Source organism: Labrus bergylta, chromosome 24 (genome assembly GCF_963930695.1).
Source record: "Labrus bergylta chromosome 24, fLabBer1.1, whole genome shotgun sequence".
Lineage (NCBI taxonomy): Eukaryota > Metazoa > Chordata > Actinopteri > Labriformes > Labridae > Labrus > Labrus bergylta.
Window position 1 is genome coordinate 8,162,692 of NC_089218.1, and position 21,284 is coordinate 8,183,975.

Genomic DNA, 21,284 nt, shown 5'->3' on the forward strand with positions numbered 1-21,284 from the left:
TCACCCTTCTAGCCTGGTGAAAAACAAAACCTCAATGTTCTTCCAAAGCAAATCAAGATAGGAATACCTAAACAGAAGAGCTAAGCAAATCCAAAGGCTGCAAATCAGAGGCTAAAACTAAACATTTTTTACATTTTGTGTTTTAAGTTTTCACTCATATAACCAGATGTGATGAAGTCTGTAACCTCAGACCTATGACGCAAAAAGGATTGGAAAAGGAAAAGTTTAATGCCTAACTTTCCCCAACGAAAGCATAGTCGAAATACTTGCAACCCACCCAAACATTTTTGAAGCCTAAAGGCAGAAAAATCGCCCAATCTGGGAACTCTGGTTTGCACGATCATGCCTTTTCATGTGAATCCTCCCCAGAGCTTTGGGTGTAAAATGGTGAAAATATTTAACTGTTCGGCGATTTCTTTCCCGTGAGGAAGTAATAAGCAGAAGCAGAAATGGGGGTGTGGGGGGGGGTGGGGGATGATTCACACTCTGCACAGCTGGTTCACATTTGTGTTTTTGTTTGTGTTGCTATTTTAGTCCTTTAACATGTTCTCTCCATGCAGGGACTGCTTTTAAAGAAAACATTTTGGTTTCCCTCACAGACTGATTTCACTGTCAGCTCATCATTTGCGCTTGTTAAAGTAATTGACAATACAGCCATTTAACGCAGACAGAAATTAGCTTATTTTCATGAACAGTATTTCCCTTCTTTGATCTAAAAACATGGAACACTTTTCACCCTAAGAGATGAGCCTTCTCTGCATTTTTAATTTTCAGTTTTAGAAAGTCCAGAGCGGCACGCTGTCCACCAGAGAGAACAGTCAGCTGGGTGGAAACACTGACCTCATACCTGTCGACATACAAGCTTCCTCTTCATGTAGTCATTAACCTGACACTTAGAGGCCAGGTTGATACAGAAATGTGAAAGTGCAGAAAACCCTGGAAATTAGTCTCATACCTTCCTGTATCCTGTTCAGCAATCAACTGTCTTTAATGTTTGGATGGGCAGCTTGTAGTCATGAGTAATGCTAACAGGTGGATACACTGTAACAAAAACATGACATTGGTTTGTGTTACCTGTGAGTCTAGATAGAGTCCCAGGACTTTCATATTATGTACTAATGTTTATACTTTAACAGTGGCTCCATCCATACACTACAAACTACAAACATGTTTCTAGTGTAGAAGCTTGGCTTCCATGTGATGTGATTATGTGTCGTTAATACAGTAAACACAAACAAAGCTTTTTTTGGTAGGGTTGGATTTGGTCCATTTAGCAACAAGAAGAGAAATGTTCTTCTCCAAAATCAAACTAAAAACTGAATTAAAACTAAGTGGACATCGGGAAAAAAACAAATTCACTTTTTTTTTTTTTTTCCAGCAGCAGTGTCTAACATTTCAAATGCAAATTCAACACATATCCTGAATGTGCAAAGAAGTCAGAGGTAGATCCTGAGAAACCGTACTACAAAAACACACCCATAGTGTTCCTCAACTTCAAACATACTAAAAGCATTGTGGATGGATTCAGGAGCTCTTACCGGATATCCTGCCGTCAAATAATCTTAAAATGTCCATACATAAGGTTTATATTGGAGGATTTTCTCTTTCCACATATTTTCTGATAATTTGCCGAAGTAGAAATACATCTTAAAGCTTATATTTAATTCATTTCCTTGTACAATAAAACTGAAAGACTTCTACAATTATGTGCAGGAGAACATGTCTGAAATGGCTAACAGAGCTCATTCTGGATCTGCTTTTTGTCCTCTGAACCACACTTCTAAAGATTCTGGCTCCTAAAGGACTTTATCCATCAACAGATGCGAGTCCTGACTGTAGTTACATGATGTCATTACAGGAATTGGTGCAAACTAAATACCAGGTACAGCTGTGGGGAAAGGAGGCTAATGGTGAGTATTTGACTAGGCAGAACTGTTTGAGGTATAAGTTCCCAATCACAACATACATCTGGTGAACAAGGTGAATACATCAGTCAACACCGTCTGCTGTACTTCCTTAACAAGCAAACATGCCGATTCCTGCTGGAAACAGTTACTGAATGTGGAATCGTGCCGTTTGCTCTCTCATGACAACCTCTGGATTTTTCTGTCTGGCTGTTAATCTGTTCGTCTCATAGCTGGCTTTGAAACTCTGATGTTCCTCTCCATGTTTGGTTGAAGGTTTCAGAGTTTGGCAGAGCAGCGGTATGCCAAAAGGTTCAGGAGTCGACAGCTTGTCTTCATCCCCTCATTAAAGCTAGCGGGCTGTGTAAGAGGCACAAAGTCTGGCAAAATCTCTCCCAGAGAAAATCATTTAGCCCTCTCAGTTTCCCTCAGAGTTCTTCAGCGTGCCTCTGTACAAAAACTGGAACAACTGAGTGACAGATAGCAATGAAGGGAAATCATGAAACCGCTTAATTGGCTGAAAAATGTAAAGTTGTGCCAGTCGTCCTGTGAGGGTGCTTAGAGCTTAACACCGTTCCAGCATAGAGGTCGTGGTAACGTTGGGATGGTTAGCAGGTTGAATGTTTATATTGTTCAAAATCTTAGTAAAGACTTACAGCATGCTAACATTAGAAATAAACACAGGGGGCTTTGGATAAGCTCATGTCATTGTCACGTGCAGTTATTGTAGAGACACACGATGTATTTCCCTATTTGCACACAAAAAGAGTCAGTGCAGCTTTCGTTAACTGTACTGTATGAGAATCCTTCACAAGCACTTAACCTGTATTCAAAAGAATGTAAAGTACTCAGCGAGTTAAATATTATCTTTAGCATCCGGCAGGGCCGTTCACTGTGGCATGCTGCGTGTGACCGCTAGAAAAAACATAAGGCACAAGAGTGGTCGTGCCACTACTGCTTGGAAAGGCAACAGAATACTGTTTGTGCGTTTCCCCACCATTTATTTTCCTTCGGTGAAGTCAGGCCAATTACAGAGCAAACCAAAGCATGCCAGGTCTACGTGATATCACAGGAAAAGGGTCATTAGCTTCTAACCCCCTTTACCAACATTTCCCGTGGTCATTAAGTCTGCAGAGAAGACAGAAAAGCAGGGTTGTTTGAGGGGTAAATCACCTCCACTCTGTGCTCTACTGCCTCTTTTCTTGCTCTGTCTGTGTCAGAAACCTGTCAACCTGTGTTTTTTCTAACCATGATGCAATCGTCTAGGTTCAGCAGACCCTGAATAATTAATTACTTTATTACCTGTTGCTTGGCTCCAGTTACTGGCTGGATTAGATTTGGTTCTGCACTGTAATTTAACATTTTCCGATAAGATATGATCGGTTTGGGAAGTAAAATGTTTCCAGGAGTGTAATTTTTTAGATTTGTTGGCCAACTTGTCCCATACAGTCCTCATATTACAGTCAGGTTAATTATTTATGTCCTACATTTCCCAAAATGCAGCACCAAATAAAGGGAGAATTAACACTCAATGCATTCACATCTTTATCTCATATTTTCTATTCATGATGTTTTGCAACTTTTCTAACTTTTTCTACCACTAATAACTCCCTTTAGAGTCATGAAATCATGACATTTTTGCGGGAAAAAAGGAGTAATTAAAAGTGAAATTATATTGTACAGTGACAAAACAAGTGAACAATTGCAAAGTAAACCCCTGAAAGAAACATTTTTTAAAAACTTTCTTCCATTGCAAAGGTATAAGACCTGGGATGCACTAGAGACGGATTAATTAAACAAAAAGGACAACGTTTAGGTTACAGATTTTGAGTTATGTTTAATTATAGCGACCCAAGCTCCATGTTTCCAGCATTTTTCTAATCATATTATGCAGCGTAAGCGTTTGTGTTATGTTTCAATAAATTCCGAAGTGTGCAAGTTTAAGTCGCACTTACAAACTTTTCATATCAGACGTGGTACTTAAATCTGAAAGATGAACTTGCTACTCGAGGTATTAAAGCTTTCTCTCCTCCATTCTCAACATATGAATCCATTTTGTTGGGAGCATCAAAACATCATAAAGAGAAACCACACCGTTTATTAACCGATCTCCAAACCTCTCCATCAATGGAGCTATTGTGTGAATTCTGTTTCTGGGCCATTCCCTACAGCGAGAAAAAAGAAATTACATTATGAAGAATGGCAAATATGATCCTAAATCATTTACTTTTTCAGTTAGTCCCTGCAGCCTGTCAGTCATCAACTACACCTTCTACTCCCACACACTGCCTGGCTGATGCCTGATACACACACACAGACTCACTAACACACACCTGGACACTCCTGCCTGCCAGAAACCTTTCATAAAAAATGTTGTCACTGTATCTAAATCTACATATAGACTAAAACTCAATTACTGCAGTCTGTTTCATGGCATATGCATTATGCTACTTTCCCCACTTTTCCCCACATCATACAGAGTGTGCATTCATCTGATTCTAAGAACACTTCATCGTCCTTGGGCACGAAGGCATTCTCTGTCCGTCAAGATTACTGCACATATACGGGAGAATACCGCAGTTTGAGGAGAGCCTCCCTCTAAAATCTTTTATTTATTTGGCTGCAGGTTTGAGCCAAACGCTTTGGTTTGCATTTCATTCCTCTGCTGCCCTTGGAACGGGGGCCAGATCTATGTGGACTGGAAACCCCCGGTGTTTGATGGTGGGGAAGCAAATTAATCAATTTAAGATGCTTGCTCACATCTTTAAAAAGCAGCTGAGTCATTGCCTGCTCGGGTGCAATCTGGGCATAGTCTGGGACTACTGGGTTTACGGCAAAAAAATGGAATTTACATAGGTAAACCTGAGCCTGCCTGATGCAAAAAAGTCCTATTTTTAGTTCAGCCTTTATAAAAAAAAAAATTCTGCAGGTTTTTCAGACAGACATGTTGGAGGCCCATGTTGAGTTCCTCATGGGAATGCTGTTTGACCAAGACCAGGCAGGTGTCTAGATACACACCAAACATGTCAGCCCTCCAGCAGCCCACTCTGTCAATTCAGCCCTGTGTCTCGCTATGTCTGTTGAGTGGCTGGAGGTATGCTGTAACCTTATTCAGCAGATTGAAAGTACAGCAATAATGACAGAGACAATATCACTGCTCAAGTTAAATTTGAACCAATTCCCACAGTAGCCACTTTCCTCTGAAAGCAATAATGCTTTAAAAAATTGCACTAATACATTGCAGCTTCCAGACATATCCGTTACTGAAGAAGGCCATATTACAGCTTATAACAAATTCAATGCTTCATTTTCCATCATTAGCCAACAGCAAAGCCTTCAACCACTTCCTAATTGCAATGTCAGAGGATAATGAACGCCATGTAAAAATGTTAAATATTTGTAATGTTCTTATATTGATTCAGAATTCAAATTGGCTGCTGTGGCTCATTAAGTAGTGTGGGCTGGAAGATTGGGCCGGTGGTAAAATGCACTGCTCCTTCAGGTTAAATTTTATATTGTCCTTGGCAAAGCTGATGGCTGGATGTCTAAAGTGTTTTGAACAGTCGGAAGACAAGAAAGGTGCGATATAAGTGCATTTACAAATGCAATGTTGTTATGTTTTTTGAGAATCCTGGAAACTCTGCCAGATAGTTAAATGGCACAGTTTGTTTGCTCTTTATAATAACTTGATATCAGAAGTATACTATTCTTATAAAACTGCCTGAACTGAGCACTTTTGGCGTATAAGTAAGCCAAAAGGTTTGGGCTAGGACCAGAAAGTATCCAGTGGTAAAGGTTCAAAACAATCATGTGATTCTTTCACTCTCAGACAACTATTTCTTTTGCAATGCAGTTATAAAAGGGTCCAGACGGCATGAAACTGAACATAAACATTAGTTTAAACAACACTTTCTCTAGGGATATTACATGGTACACAGTTGGCTCATGGATTTGGCCTGAAAGAAGACGTCATGCTCAGGGGGTCAAACAAATGTTTCATTTGAACAGCGTACAAGTGTTTAACTCTGCGTTCCCACACTTAAATCAACTCAATATGGCTAAAAATAAGACGGATTAATGACAAGTTAGATGCATTTGTCTAAGAAGCTTTGCCTCACTGAACACACATTCTTTAGCTGTTTTCATGGGTGTGTGTCTCCAAATTGAAATACAAAGAAAATTACAGTTCACCTCTAAGGCCACACCAATCTGACAGTACATCTGCAGTTCTGTCCACCTCAGCTCAAGCCTCCAAGTTTGCTCATTGGGTCAACTTCCTTCTTAGATGTTGTGTGATTATGTAAGTACATTTAAAATGTTACTTTTGAGCACGTTCAGCTTGTAATAAAAAATCTTTTCATTACTTTACTGGTCTACATTTTTGGTTGTGTGCACAGTCCTTTTTTATTTTCCCTTGTGGACAAGCTCACATTATTTCTTTGGAGACAGGAATGACAGCTGTCTGAGATTCATGCCACTGGAAGCAAAAGGTATGAAAAATATCAGCCTGAAAATCCAGACAATGAGCCATAGTCTCTTTTTCCATGAAACACAGCTCTCGGGGCTGTCTGGACTAATTAAGGGATCATTTTCTTCCACCTATTCGGTAGGCCATGCTGTATGCTGGCAGGAGAGAATTTACAGCCACCACCTTTAAGGGTAATATGCAATAAAAATGTCTCGCTTTGAAGTATGAAGAGCAGCAAACCACAGGTTTTTCAGCTTCATGTTGTGAAACAATCACTAGAGTCCTGTCATGTGTTGTTCTGAGAATTTACATGATTGTGATGTTGAACAGAAATACTCATCCGTTCACATGACTGAGGCACAAAAATTCCTTCCTCCTTATGTGTCAGATGAGGCCACAAAGTCCTGTTTTATTTCTGCACTTGGCAAAATATCTGCGCTAATATCTTCAAAACAGGCTTTCTTTCACGTCTCGCCAAAGTCGGCCGCGACGCTGCGCTTGCCAGCAGAATCCAGATATTGATTCCAGATTTAGTCAATTAACTGTTTTTGACACACACACCAATTTTGCGTCCAACCAAAGCCTCTGATACACTATTAAGACCAAAACCCTGCAGCTACATCACCAAGGCAACGCTTGAGGGTGCAACATAAAACACGGATGCATGCATTTCATCCAAGCCAAAAATCAAGGCATGTGCACTTGTGTGCATCAAGAAAAAGCAGAACTGAGTTGCACAGAAGCAGCCGAAGATGAAGCGGACAGCAGAAAAATTACCATCATTCCTCCGAGGAGCAGAGTAAACTGACCCTGCTGGCCTTCTTTTGCAACACAGGTTGAGACGCTGAGTTTGGACATGTTTGGTGTTAAATGTACCTAAATATTGAAATATGCTGTAACTGGGTAAGTTCCCCATTCTTTACTAAGATACAATTATGCAGCATGTGTATAATATCACAGTATAGTATAATATGTCGATTAAAGGTTGATGTGTAAGGGGCAACAGATTCCCCCTGGACACCAAATGTCCCTTAAATACAAAGTAATAAAGGAGCCCTAAAGGTCACTGTGACATTTCACTCTTCCTTACTATCCAGGGAAATTACTTCCATTAATGGAAACAGCTTATGTCAACCCTGTCCAGGAGACTTAATCAACTCTATAAGGTCTCACAGCTCAATGTTTCAGTGTTGATGTATTAATCGGAGCCTCCCGCACATCAGATTGATGTCTGGCGGCGTAAACTTGAAAGACGAGGACTACAGATGAGACTGTGAGAAAGACAGAGTCTAAGCAGAGACGGAATGATAATAACGACGTAGCCAAGACAGAAACGGAAAGGCTGAAGACTACTGTTGGTCTTCGCAGTGGGTCTCGGCCTCCTCAGAAGCTCAGCTCTCGACCCTGTTTGTCCAGCTTTGACGAACTGAGCCCGCTTCTCTCTTCGTTTGCCAGGAGAGAAAGTTTTTATTGGCTCGACCTCATCACATGCAGAGACATTACACACAGGCCGTGTTGACTCAGATAGAAGTCAATGCCTGAGCACGAAAGATGTAGGTTTGTCCAAGTTTACAGACGCTAAATCCCAAGAGTCACAAGATTGTCTGTTAGTCTCAGAAACAAGAACTTTGTGTACAGCAGCACTGACAAGGCACAAAATAAGGGGTTTTTTGTGCGTAATTGTGGTTAGTCTGATTAACAGGATGTAGACAGTTTGTGTTAGCTTGCTCTGGCTGCCAATTTAGAAATAAATCTCCCCTCCTTCTGATATCATTGTGTCAGCACTTTAAATATCCCTGTGGCTACATAAAATGACAACAAGCTCTCGGAAAGCAACAAAATTGCAAGTATGGCCAAAGACTAGTTTAGCTCAACCAAATAAGTTCCCTCCTTAAACCACTTTGCAAAATGTTCAACAATCCCTGAATATGTCTGGGTACTGATGTAAAATCAGCCCAAGAGTGAGAGAACAGGAACATTCCTTGACTTTCTGGTTTAACACCAAAAAAGGAATATGTGTTTTTGACACTGCAATCAGAATTTTAAAAAGAACAAAAAGGAGTTTCACATTTGCGCACATTGTGCTTATTGCTCTTAATTTTGATTCACTTACAGCAATACAATTTTGTTTAATATTCCATTAGCATTACAAAAAACAAACTGCTGCTACATGGCGTGCATTTTCAAATTTGCATGCAAACATTATTCTTAAAAGTTTAAAATATATTCTGAAGATGCACTGTAAAGAGTCTCTACACTATCCTCTTCATCACTTAGTCAAACTTTGAGCTTTTGTTTGAGGTATATGAAGTACTACAATGCTTTAACGATGGGACACATGTTATGACACAGAACCCCCCTCGGTATAAAGTGCTGAAAATAAAAAAAAGTCAACGTGCGTGTGAGGATTCATGCTCAGCTGATTGAAGTGAACCTGACTCTGTTACATGAGAGACAGCGGGCGGGGGACTAATTGACTTCAGGTGTGTGTGGAGGCAGTGTGCCTCATTTTTCGGGCTACCGGTATTTACAGCATTTTTCACATGAGCTGTGCAGAAGATACCGACCCATTGTGGACATTTTCACAACAAGAGACCACCCAAGATATTGGAATTTAAATGCGCTCAACATTTAAATCTGAATCAGAGACACATAAGTGAGCTTGAGTGGTGAAGTTTATTGGCTTTAGTGCTGAGCAAGGCCAGCTTTTTCTTCCTGTTTACAGTTTTTGAGCTAAGCTAGGTTATAATTAGCTTACCAGTAAGAGCTTAATTTGCTGTGATTCATTGTGTTTGTATAAATTGAGCAAAACAACTAAAAACGTACTTAATAGTAAGGTTCAGTGGTAGATTTCCATACCTGTGTAAAGAGATAGGCTAGCTTCTCGTGCCTGTTTCCAGTCTTTATGCTATGCTATGCTATGCTAAGCTAACTGACTGTAGCTTATTTTTACACTAGCGTGGTGTCAAACTTCTCTTTTAAGTCTCACCAAGAGTGAAGACAGGTACATTGTCCAACATAATCAGCTGTTCCTTTTTCAAAAACTGACTTCAAAACGTGTTTAGCCAAATGCTGGTTCATCCTAAAGGTTTTAACAAATCTCACAAATGTATTGTTTCCATTTGTAAACTATCTACAGACTTCCAGGTGCATGTGCAGACTCTGTGTAGAAACTGGCATTGCATTTAATGAAGGTTTTTTACTGATATAGCTGTTCTAGCCATTATTAGGTTTCAGGTCTTTATACAAAGGTAGGCAAAGCTAAGCTAACCAGGATTAGCCTTGTTTAATGTACAGATATGAGAATGGTTTCAATCATTTGACCCTCAGCAAGAAAAACAATAAGCACTTTCCCAAGATGTAGAACAGTGTTTTGAGACAATTTCTGTTTAAAAAAAAGAGGATTTTGGGGTTTGAACAAACCAGATTTGTTCCCACATTCTAACAATCTAAAAAAACACCAAAACACTCGCAAGCATTGTTCAAATATTTTGTCTATTGCATTATATTTTCATTTTGCTCTCCAAACAACTACAAAACACCCTTCCTTCCTGTCTTTCCCTTTCCTGGGGAAAGTAATCTGCATCACTGTGGGGAAGGATCTTTTTGCTAGACAATATTAATCAAATAGCTGAGACGTTCTTCCATGGTAATCACATTAAGAGTCTAAGTGGTTCAGAGTTTCCTCTCTAATTATTAAACCAAAGCTCTCTCTTGTCTTTGGTGTTTCCAAACCACATTAAAGAGGAAAATCCTCTCAAAAAGTGCTCGCTCTTGGTTTTGGATTTTAGTGAAACTGGGCCAAGAACTAAGGGGGCAGGATTCACACTTAGCCTCCACACTGAGGTTTGGATGTGTCAGTGAGTGTGCTCCTTCTCTGCCAGCTTTGGCAAAACAACTCGTACATGTGTCACAGACCTCACCTTCTCGGGTCTCAGACTTGCTCTCTCTACAGGGTTTTCCTTGGCAGGGGACAGGGGGAGCGACTAAGGTCCAAGATAAACAGAGACACGTTACAGGGGAGGACAGATGGTTTCAGAATGGCTAAGAGTCTGAAACTAAATATCTTTGTCACACCAAAGCTAATCTGCGGCTGGTCCTTTACAGTAGTGTTATAACAGATGTTAGCCTGAAATGGCAATGAATTAAACTTTGCTCTTTTTTTTGTGAGATTGTGTTTTCTGATAGACCGAGCCCACCCAGAAAAATCTTTTCCCGAGACAAGTCAAGAAATAAGAAAAAAAATGAAAAGGTCTTCGCTAAGAACAAGCAACCTCTGGTCTTCAAAAATGAAGCTACGAGTTGAGGCTGAAATCACTGACAGGTGGACATGATGTAATTCTTTCCCACGACTCAAGTCATGCCGCTTTGCCTGTTTATACGTTGATTGAAAGTAAGGTCGAGGCAGCATTCTCCAATATGGCCACCGCCATTGTTACTCTTTATAACCTCTCTTAACCAGTGGGTGTCCTGTATGTGAAGACGTCCATGTTTCATAGAGTCTTTGGTTTAAAAGGCTGAAAGTCATCCCCTCAGTGTTTGTTTTTCCAACAAATGGTCAAAATCCTCAAAACAATTACACATTAAATCCATCACGAAGTAAAGCAGCAAATCCAAGAATCAGACGCAGGAACTACACAGAGAAAACAAGCACACCAGTTGCGGATTAATTTTCAGATTAATTACACAATAAATGTGTAATTGTAGCGCAATAAAAATACCTCTAAATGTTTTAGCGTGACAAGAAAATACTCGAGCACTTGTACAACTGAGAAACAAAACTTTTCATATATTTATATATAAAGGATGATACTACAATACACAAAAAATATCAAGTTAAAAAGGAGAATTATAGGGTCAAAGGACCTTTTGTTCTTACATTCATATTACTGCCCCCTAGTGGTGGTTTGCACTCAATGCACCTGTGCAGAAAGTTCAATGAGTAGCATAATGTTACAGTACAAGGAAAAAACAGTTTTTGATCTTAATCATTTTAAAGAGAAAAATCTTGTAGGCTTTAACAATTCACTGCCTTCAATTTACTGAACAGAACAATAAAAGTAATTATGATTAATATGACAGCAACTGTGTAAAATGGAAGAACATTTGAGTTATTTTTCTCAGTCTAGCAGCCACAGGGCAAAAGACATGAACAATTTCTATGTAATCCACAACCCACAATTCCTTGGGCCTGGGTCCCGGCTGTCTGCTTGGACTCCTTCCGTAAACAAGATCTGATTTCTGAAATTGACGCGCTTGAGGTAACGTTCCCATGCCTCGATTTTAAAAAGCAGCTCAGGGTTCCAGGTTTGGCAAACACAATCAGAGAATCAGACACAAAGGAAGAAAACAGAAAACATGCAGGATAGACGAGACAAAGAAGGTGAGGAGCTCTGCAGCCAAAACTAAACACTTTTTTAAAAATAAAATCATTGCCTACAATTTTGGAATTTGGATGTAAACTATTAAATTTAATAGCAGGATATGGATCCATGATTCCCACCCTGTGCTTGTATTACTCTGGTCTTGGCCCGGTCATTTTTGCTTGACCATCAGACAAATATGTAACAAATTACGGAATGTGTGTGCGTGCATAGTTTCGAGGAGAAAAAGGGAAATTCACAGTCAGGTTTTAAGGATTATGTCCAGCCTGAAATTGATCCTCCAAGATTGTCGGAAGAAGTCAAGGATCAAGACCCAAGGTGGAAAAATATAACAAACCTTTAGCCTTTCAGATTGATAAAGCTGAGGTCGTTAAGATTTCCCTGCTTTTGGAGTGAATCTTGGCAGGTGACGGACAAATCTGACTGTCAGTTCAAACTTAATTTGTAACTCAAGAAGGTGCTTCAAAACATTCCAACTGTCAGCGCAATTTTCCCCCCAATTCAGCCTCACTGACAGCAAATTGAGGGAGTTTTTTTTTCTACTTTACGTTCAGATTGATTGGGAGTTAATGTAAGATTAACAAGGTTCCACCCAAATTGCAGCACCGGACACTGCAAGATGTACTGCAGTGATGGTGAGTCATTTCCAGATGTGACAAGTTAATAAGAGAGATGAGAAAATCTTGTGTTAAGATTCAGAAACATCTCATAATCTCACGGAAATGATTCAAAGTGATCCAAATCCATGATTAGATTAACACTCATCGAAAATTGCATTTATAAACATATTCAAAAAGTTTGGGTGTCGCTTTAAGAAGTGCCAAAAAATTTGATTTCTTTCCGAGCACAAATCAAACACATCAAGTTTCATTCAGTTTGTCAGGAGGGTTTGGCTTCAGGCCTCTGTGCTGACAACTTTTTACTCCTGAGGTGTTCTTGAGTGAAAGTCGAGTCAGGGCTAAAAGTGCTGCAGTAAAGCAGTCCATTTTTCATCATTAAAAAAACTAATTCACTTAAAGTTGTTACTTTTAATATTTTGTAAACCCAGACAGAGCAGAGCATCAGCTTTGAAGCATACAATATGTCTAGACAAAATTACATTTTACAGTAAAATAAAACAGCTCAAATAATATATAACAAAAAAAAATAATGTGCACTTGGTTAAAATGCTAATTTGATAACAGGGAAAATTCTCACAGGGATACTTAGGGGTCGTAACTTCATAGCCCATCCAGTCAAAGAAAAAATGGGCGTTAACAAAGTTCATATTTTTTATGCTGTAGGAAACCTTGATTCCAGTTTGAGTATATTTACGAGTATACTTAATGAGATATTCAAAAGATATATTTCAGTGGGACTCAACCATCAAAGCCATCAGGTCCTGTTGGCTATCCTCTTGGATCTTCTCAGACCTGGGTTTGGTTGGTCCTCTGCAGCAGCTGGTTTTCTGCTGCGCTGCACACCAGTTTGAATGTTTTTTTTACCCTCTGTGACTTTGCTCTTTGTTGATTTACTTTGGTTTGAGTCTTGCACATTTTCTTTAGATTTTACAGCATTTTTTCTTTCCTTTCCTCGACTATTAACTTTGGTGGCCTGTGGTTCATCCGAGGTTTTTACTTCTTCTGCTTCCACTTTGCTTTCTTGAGCTTTTTGGGTGCTGATCTGCAGTTCAAGAGCTTTGTTAGCTTCCTGTGAAGTCATGTCATTTAGTCAGTACAGTAAATCCGTTAAAGCCTTCAGTTTGCACAAGTTCAATTTAGTGAGAAAAGCAAAAATTGAATGAACATTACTTCAGATCAAATCCACTTCTCACCTCTTGTTGTGTTAGTTCAGATTTAAGGGTGAATAACTGGCTCATCAAACCCTGTATCTTCATCTGAAAACATAAACGAACTGTCAAAAATCACCCCAAAAAAAAACTACACATGCATTTAAAATAGTTTGAGCTTCTCATACCTGTTCAGCGGCGACCTTTTTTTCAAGCTTGGCCTCCTTCTTCTTCCTGTTTTTAAGAGATCCATATTAGTAAATGATCCTCCTCATTTTGACAGACGTTAAATGTAGAACATCTACACATGCAGATGGATTTAAAAAATAAACAGAAGAAATAATCAATAAGCTATCTGTGTGGAATTTCAAGTTCTGGGGCTTCTCACATGAAGGATGTTGCCGTTTGTGTTTGGGATTTACATGACACATGAACGCAACAATTAAATTACTATACATTAATCTGTTAAAGGCCTTGTTGTATTGAGGTTAACATTGTCAAAAAATCCTTTTCTGTATAAATCTTCTCTGCAAAGTCAATTTCAAAGTAATTTCAAGTTAACATTTGCTGCTAATTTTCTTAGAGTTCAAAAAACATTTGGAATATAATTAGCAGGCATGCTAATAAATAAATTAGAATTATCGTAAACATTTGTAAAAGCATAATCTTGGATATTTGACCGTTTCAAATAACTCAAGGTAAAGGCTCCCAGCTTACTTGTTTGCCACCATCTTCTCCATCCGAGTGAGCTCAATCCTTTTCTCGGCCATGGCTGTTTGGACGTCCTCTTCGGTCACCATGGCGAGGAGAGACTTGGCGTCGAGGTCTGTTAAATCTGTCAGAGGCGTGGAGGTTTTGAGGACCACCTTCATCAACCGGGTCAGGTCTTCACAGGAGGGGAACTGACGAAAAAATAAAAGATTCACGAGAATCAACTGGAACCATTTTGATCTTCTTTACAAGACAGGCAACTTATATACTTTTCACACAAGTTTGTAATTAGTGAGTGCATTTGTTTACAAAAAAAAAACAACAACAGGTCAGTGTGCTTGTGGTCAAGCTGTCTGTCTTCTAACCTTTAAATGTCGATGGAAATGTCAGAGGTAAGATCTGTAAGGATCCATCCCCCCCTTACCTTCAGGTGAAAAGATATATTCTACAAGTAATGCTTTTTTTAGGGTCAATACAAACAGAGACTCACCTTTTGAAGCTCAGCCTGTGCTTTCTCCCTGGTTGCACATGTCAGCTCGAACGCCATCATTTGATTCTTTAACAGCCTCTGTATCTCTTCCAGATCTCCCTGCAGACAGACAAAGCATCCCAAAACATCTCAAACTAAACAAAAATGATTGCAATCACGGGAACATAACAAACATTTTTTGCAAACAAGAATGAGCAATGAGCGAGTAAGCCTGAATCACCTGCAGCTTCTTAGCTAGTTTTTCTTCCTTCATCTTCTCGATGAACTCCAAGTCACTCTGCGTCAGCTGATAGCCCTTCATCCCTTTCAGCATGGAGGTAGGGTCGTCTGGTTCTTAAGAGTTTTAAATTAAAAGAAAATAACAAGCAAGAAAAATGATTAAGGGAAGAAAATGGGCAGCTAGGACTATTGAAATCCAAATCTGGGTTTTCAAAAATGCTATTTTGTTAAGAGAGGAAAAGACTAACACAATAATAAAATTAAAAAAGCAGGAGTAAAGATCACTTTTACTTGTTTTAATCTCAAGAGGGTTGAAATCAAATGTCCTGTTTAGCTCATTTTCTTCCTGATTTCTTGAACCTGCCTGTTGAAAGAAAGCACAACAGGATTGAGTGCTTATAAGATATATAACTGGATATATGATGAAGGTTGGAGGTGAAATAATCTCAGTATGTACCTGCGCTCCCTGCTGGGTCTCCTCACAATCCTCATTCTGATCTTCATTACAAAAATCCAAGTGTCTTTTCACATCCATCATAGGAGGAGTCCTGGGGAGTTGTTGACCGGAGGGGATACAATTCCCCATGTGCCCGCTCTCTCTTCGAATTTCATTGTATCTGTCAGACATGTCTGAGGCGCCGTCTGTAAAACTAAAGATGCAGGCCCAGCCAATGTGTTCTCCTAAGTCTGACTCGAAGATTTCTGCTCTGCCTTCTCCACACTCTCTTGTTGTTTGAAAATGTGGAGCCGTTTCTCAATTATCTGAATCATTTTCACCTGTGGCTCAAAGTTTGTAGTTCCTCCATTTGACCACTAGATGGCGACATTTTCCTTTTAGTTCTGAGGCACGGGGTAAAAGTTTGTTTGAAAAGTTTAACTTGAGACAATAAATATGAAATAAAGTAAGACAACAGTAGCTGTAGAGTTATTACAAGTGTGCACTAGCAACCATCCATTTATGTTCATACATAACAGAAAGTGCTCATACTAGACTGCTGCTAGGGCTGTTACTATTACTTGAAATATATGAAGAATGTCGAGTTACATGGGAGCAAAATATGATTTAAACTGATTATTTTTAGATTAAAAAATAAGTAAGACACAAGAGGGGACTCAGTTTACCTGTGTACACATTTGAGGTACTTGAACCTTAATTTAGAGGCAATGATGACACTTTAAACTGTCTTCAAACTCCTCTGGTATACAGATCTGACAGCTGAAGTTACTCATTAATCTGTTCATTTTAATTTCACATGTAAAACATAAACCTCAAGAAAAGATTTTAAAAGAACTTTGCAAAAATAATTCAGCAAATGACACAGAAAGCAGGAAATATAGAAAAGTACATTCTGCTGATAATTCATGACTTCTAAGTGCAATTGATTTTTTTCACACTGAATAAATCGTATTCTATCACTCTGTATGGAAACTCAAAGATACACTTGTGGCTCCATTAATCTGTACAATCTAACAGAAAGAGCAGAAATTAAAGTGCAGTATTCACTATCTGATCTAATTTAGAAGCTGGTGCGTGTTTGATTTTCCTCTTACAGTCGCGCTCAGGTCACAAAGTACCAGTAGCGCACACAGACAGACACATAGACAGGCAGGTGTACAGACAGACAGATGGACCCTGATACAGAATAGCCAGATAGCCAACCAAAACCCCGGTCTATCTTTAACCTGAGCCGTTGGTGTCACACTGCCAGTCCCACATGTTTGTGGAGCTCCAGGAACTCTAGAGGAGAGTGCTGAGTCGTAAATACCTCTGTTTTTAAACTGCCCGCTCCCATAATGCCGAGCGGGGAGAGGAAGGAGGAAGAGGTCAGGGAGTGTGTCTATCTGCGTGATAAATTGGTGCTTTATGACCCTGGCTCGGCCTCACCGAGTGGAACATGTTTGCATGGTTTTACATTGCAGGTGACAAATCATTCCTTAATAAAAATCAGAATTTCTAATGACATTTCTCATCTTCTTCATACCGACAATTCCTCTGCCGTGTAAGTATCTCCTACCATGTATACACACAGTGACCATGTGGACAGTGGTCTTAACACTTGTTTTTAAAGAAATATCCTTATAAATGACTCACAATGTGGCAAAATGCACCCAAAATCCCACACTTACATGATATTTAACAAGCTATAACAGTACAGTAAGATTTATTTAGTAGGAAACCAATTTTAACCGGGTACTACATATTGATGAAATGCTTAATACTTCATGTGAATAAATATCCCAAATGGCAATGTACTGTAGTAGTTAGGACAATAACATGACGGGCAGTTCAGGCTAGACTTCAGTAGCATCACTTTAGCTCTCGGGTGCTGAGAGCAGTGTCCCAAAAGGCCGGTCACAGCTGCTCTGTCATGTAGCCTATTGAACAGGCAGAGCAGACGGCTCGTAAAGAGGCTGAGAAAACAGCACCCTGGTGGCTGTTAATGGAAGACAGAGGACGGATCTGACGGGTGTTCAGGTTTCACTGGGAGACTAATGGAAATGGAAAAGTGTCAATACTGTGAGAAGGATTGGCCCTTTGTTAGAGTTCATTCCCAAGAAACAAAAGACGTTGAATCATGTATGGCAGCAGAGGATAAACAGTAAAGGAACAAACTGTGCCAGGTGTTACATATTTACATACACTCCATTGTTTTCATGATAAATACAGTTAATAGTCTATAATTAGTACACAGATTTTAAGAGGCTGTTTTCAGAGTGGTAGCAGCGTCGGTTTAACTGAGTGTAGTCCTCATTACAGCGGAGGTTTGTTAAAATCCGACCTTGGGCCTTTGCTGCATGTCATCCCCTACTCTCTCACCCCAAAATGTCCTGCCTCTCTTCAGCTGTCCTATCCAATTAAAGCATTAATTACCAAGCGGTTATGTCGCGTGCCCCATGTGCGGTTGCTATATTCCTTGTTGCAGCAGCCGTGGGTTCAAATCCGACCTCTGCCCTCCGCTGCAATTTATTCCCCACTCTCTCCTCCGAACATATCCTGTCTCTTTTCAGCTCTACTATCCAATACGGGCAAACCCAAAAATATAATTGGAAAAACTGTAAACAAACAAGATGTCTATATATGGTAGTAAATGTCGGGAATGACACTTATGTCACATTATACTCAGTAAGCACACACATGTACAGATACACGTGAAATAACCACGGCCTAATCATAAACACACACACACTCACAACCATCTGCGAGTGATGAGAGAAGGTTAGTTGGAAACCTCGAGGCCTGCACTTCTCTGTCGTGCCGCTCTCAGAGCTGTCAGTGAGGTTCATTTTGAGATGTTTGTGTGTAGTGACCAGTGTAACGTTACCGCATGCCTCAGGCCAGGGACATGCACAGTAATCAGTCCAGACCTGACGATGTGTTCTGTGCATGTTTGAGTAAATGTGTCCTGAGTCATTCGTCATTAGGGGGTTAGGTCTCACTGTGACGGGGTCCTCTTTCAATCCACCCCAAAAAAAAGTTAGGAGTTATTTTCTGCCAGAGTTACAAATGTAATTCACCTTTTCAAAACAAAGCTCAAATGCTCCTTTTCCAGGTTTGTTTACGTGCTTCATAGCGATGCTTTCACTCTTTATTTTTGTACTTTATTTGTTTCAAAACAAATGCATGGCGCTTTAAGAGAACACCATCTTTACTTCACAATGCCACTAACATGCTTGAGAGGGCTGCAAATCAGCACAGCATGTATCCACACTTGCAGACTGTACTTTGTAATTATAATATAGTAAGAAATAGATATGCTTATATGATATGGTACAGGTTTTGTAGCTTTCAACCCAATTTGAGGGGATGTATTATGTTAAAACACAAAATCTGTATTCCCAGTCGGTATAAAATAAGTATTAGAAGTATTGAAGTTGTTCATCCACAAACAACATAAATGTAGTCTCTCATTAAGGCTTGTCTGCCCATAATGTGGATCGATGTACCATCTATAATTAAAACGGCAATCTGAGTCCTCTACGTGTCTCCTTAATTGCTGTTTTGTCCGCTTTCGAGCTCATAAGGGAAATGCGATTAATTGGTGCTGGTGTCGCATTGATTCACTGAGTGGGACATAAAAACAGCTCGACTGAGGTTCAGATCAGACGTAAATAAAAACCTTTAATGCTCAATGCAGTCTGGAACACTACAGAATCCATGTTATTCAGGATTTAGAGAGCATTTCACTTCTTTTATTCTGCCTCCTTCAGCCATTTCTTCTTCTGATAAAGAAACTCCATAAAAGCACCACTCCAAGACCTGAGCAGTTTTTCATCTTAAGAGCTTAATTGAGAGTGAAAAATGCTGCGTGAACAGCTTTTATCTGTAGAGAGATCTACTCCTAATACCAGAAAATGCAAAAAATGTACATCCAATTATGAATGGACTTAGAAATGTTAAGGCGCAGGGCTAGTGTCTGCTGTAATAGATACACTTCAGGAGCAGTACAAGCTATAATCGCTTTAGAACGAACACATATATAACAGGGATTGACAACTATGTGAGACCGAGTGCCAAGAGTGAAGGTGTCAGAAAAAAGCCGGCATGCTCTCAGCCCTCTGTGGCCTTTTATTATCTCTTCCTGCTGAATCCTTTCAAACCGAACATTTATTTTTAGACTTTTTTAGTTTGATTGTGGTTTCAACCACGTAAAGTCAGCAGTCTGTTCAAGCTCAGTGTTATTTTAATATTAAGGCATATGTTTGTGTAGGTGTGCGCCCTATTTCAGCCAGAGCAGCTGAGTCACTTCCTTATTTCCACTGTAGGCTGAAAAAAATCCATGTTTTGAAAGAAGCATTTCAAGTATTTTCTCCTCACTGAACTATTTCTTCTCTCCTTGACTCGACTAGCTTGGACACATTTTTCTGTACCCATCTGCTGGACTCTCATACTGATCTACTGACCTGACATGTTAACTGTTGTAGAGACACTTGAAACACAGAGGAAAATCTTGTGGATCATCACTACTCTGCAAGTTTATGCACCAACTGTGTATAAATTTAGAAAAGAATCTGCAGATGAAGCCATGATGACAAAATGATTTCATCCAAAGTGACACTAATGATGAAAACATAAATTAGAGAAGACAATAGCAATGCACACACACACACACACACACACACACACATACACACACACACACCTGGGTAACTAAAGGTGACGCGTCAAAAAGAAGAACCACAGACAGCTGGAGGTCTCCGGCTGAGTCTTGACGCAATTCAGGTCACGACCACACACACACTCATAAAAGACACATTCACAAGTATGTACAGGTCAATTCTTATTTAATTACCTCTGTCTGATATTTTTCAAGTCCAGGGATACCTCTGAATAGAAGTCTCATTCATTTGAAAGCAGTTTATTTTAGCTCTGCATGCCCTCTAAAACTGAACAATGCCCATAATTCTGTTAAGGCTCTGACGTCTGACTGTGACTCAATCGTCTGTGACCCTCAGACTGCATCACAAAGTAACCCAGATTTTAAAACCAGCCAAGGGGCCGGCCACTTAAAGTGTCAGGTACCTATTTTAGGTGCAATCCCACCTCGCTCCAAGGTGAAAAATATTACTCAACAGGGTTTTTAAAAAGGGAACTCCACTCATTTCATGATGATGTTTCAGGTATTAAATCTTAAGGGGCTCGAGAGAGATGGGGACATAATAAAAACATTCTTACATACAGTACATGTTCCTGCTGATTGGGTAAAACTTCTGACACACCCACCAAACTCAAAATAATGTGATTATTGATTAAACATGCTAACACTGAATAGTTATATAAACACTAACATTGAAACTGAAATTGAGAAAAAACCAACAACTTGCGAATTCAACTCAGAACCCGAAGCGATTCAATGCAGCCAAGTTTTCAGTCTGAACACTACTCTCATTAACTTCCTCAAGTGTTGTCACTTGAGTAGGCAGAATGATTTGACATTCTGAAGATTGCAAGAAACCTAAGAAGCCAAGTGTTTGGCTTTCTTGCTTAGATTTTCAACTAATTTAAAAATATTTATCCATTGTGAGTCGACAGTAGTAAAGGAGACAATGACATGCATGGTGGGTAATGTAGGCAACCGGTTTTTATAACAAAGACGCAAGCGCTTGCACAAATTTTGATGGTTTTGTTTTAGCCATCTATCATGACACTTTGCCGTCACAGGAATAATGACAATGACAGGCATTAGGCATATTCATTTCTGAAATATAGACTCATGGGAGCAGGAGTGCATACAGTCTGATTGAAGGCTTAAAGGACAGCACAAGGTAGCAGTTTTGGTGACATTTTTCAATCAGTTTCCTGTCTAGGTATCGACCACCCCCATCACAATGTCTCTTCTCA

General features: G+C 39.6%; 1 protein-coding gene across 1 annotated transcript; it reads right to left on the bottom strand.

Annotated features, from left to right (window-relative positions):
* Positions 1–12,769: 12,769 nt before the first annotated feature.
* LOC109990197 (axoneme-associated protein mst101(3)-like) lies at positions 12,770–15,711 on the bottom strand. The gene is made up of 8 exons (XM_020642229.3): positions 15,402–15,711; positions 15,236–15,308; positions 14,946–15,058; positions 14,726–14,824; positions 14,242–14,426; positions 13,713–13,758; positions 13,570–13,632; positions 12,770–13,445 (listed from the first exon to the last, which is right to left on the bottom strand). Exons 1-8 carry the CDS (start codon positions 15,570–15,572, stop codon positions 13,131–13,133), a joined length of 1,065 nt encoding a protein of 354 aa, XP_020497885.2. The 5' UTR covers positions 15,573–15,711; the 3' UTR covers positions 12,770–13,130.
* Positions 15,712–21,284: the final 5,573 nt, after the last annotated feature.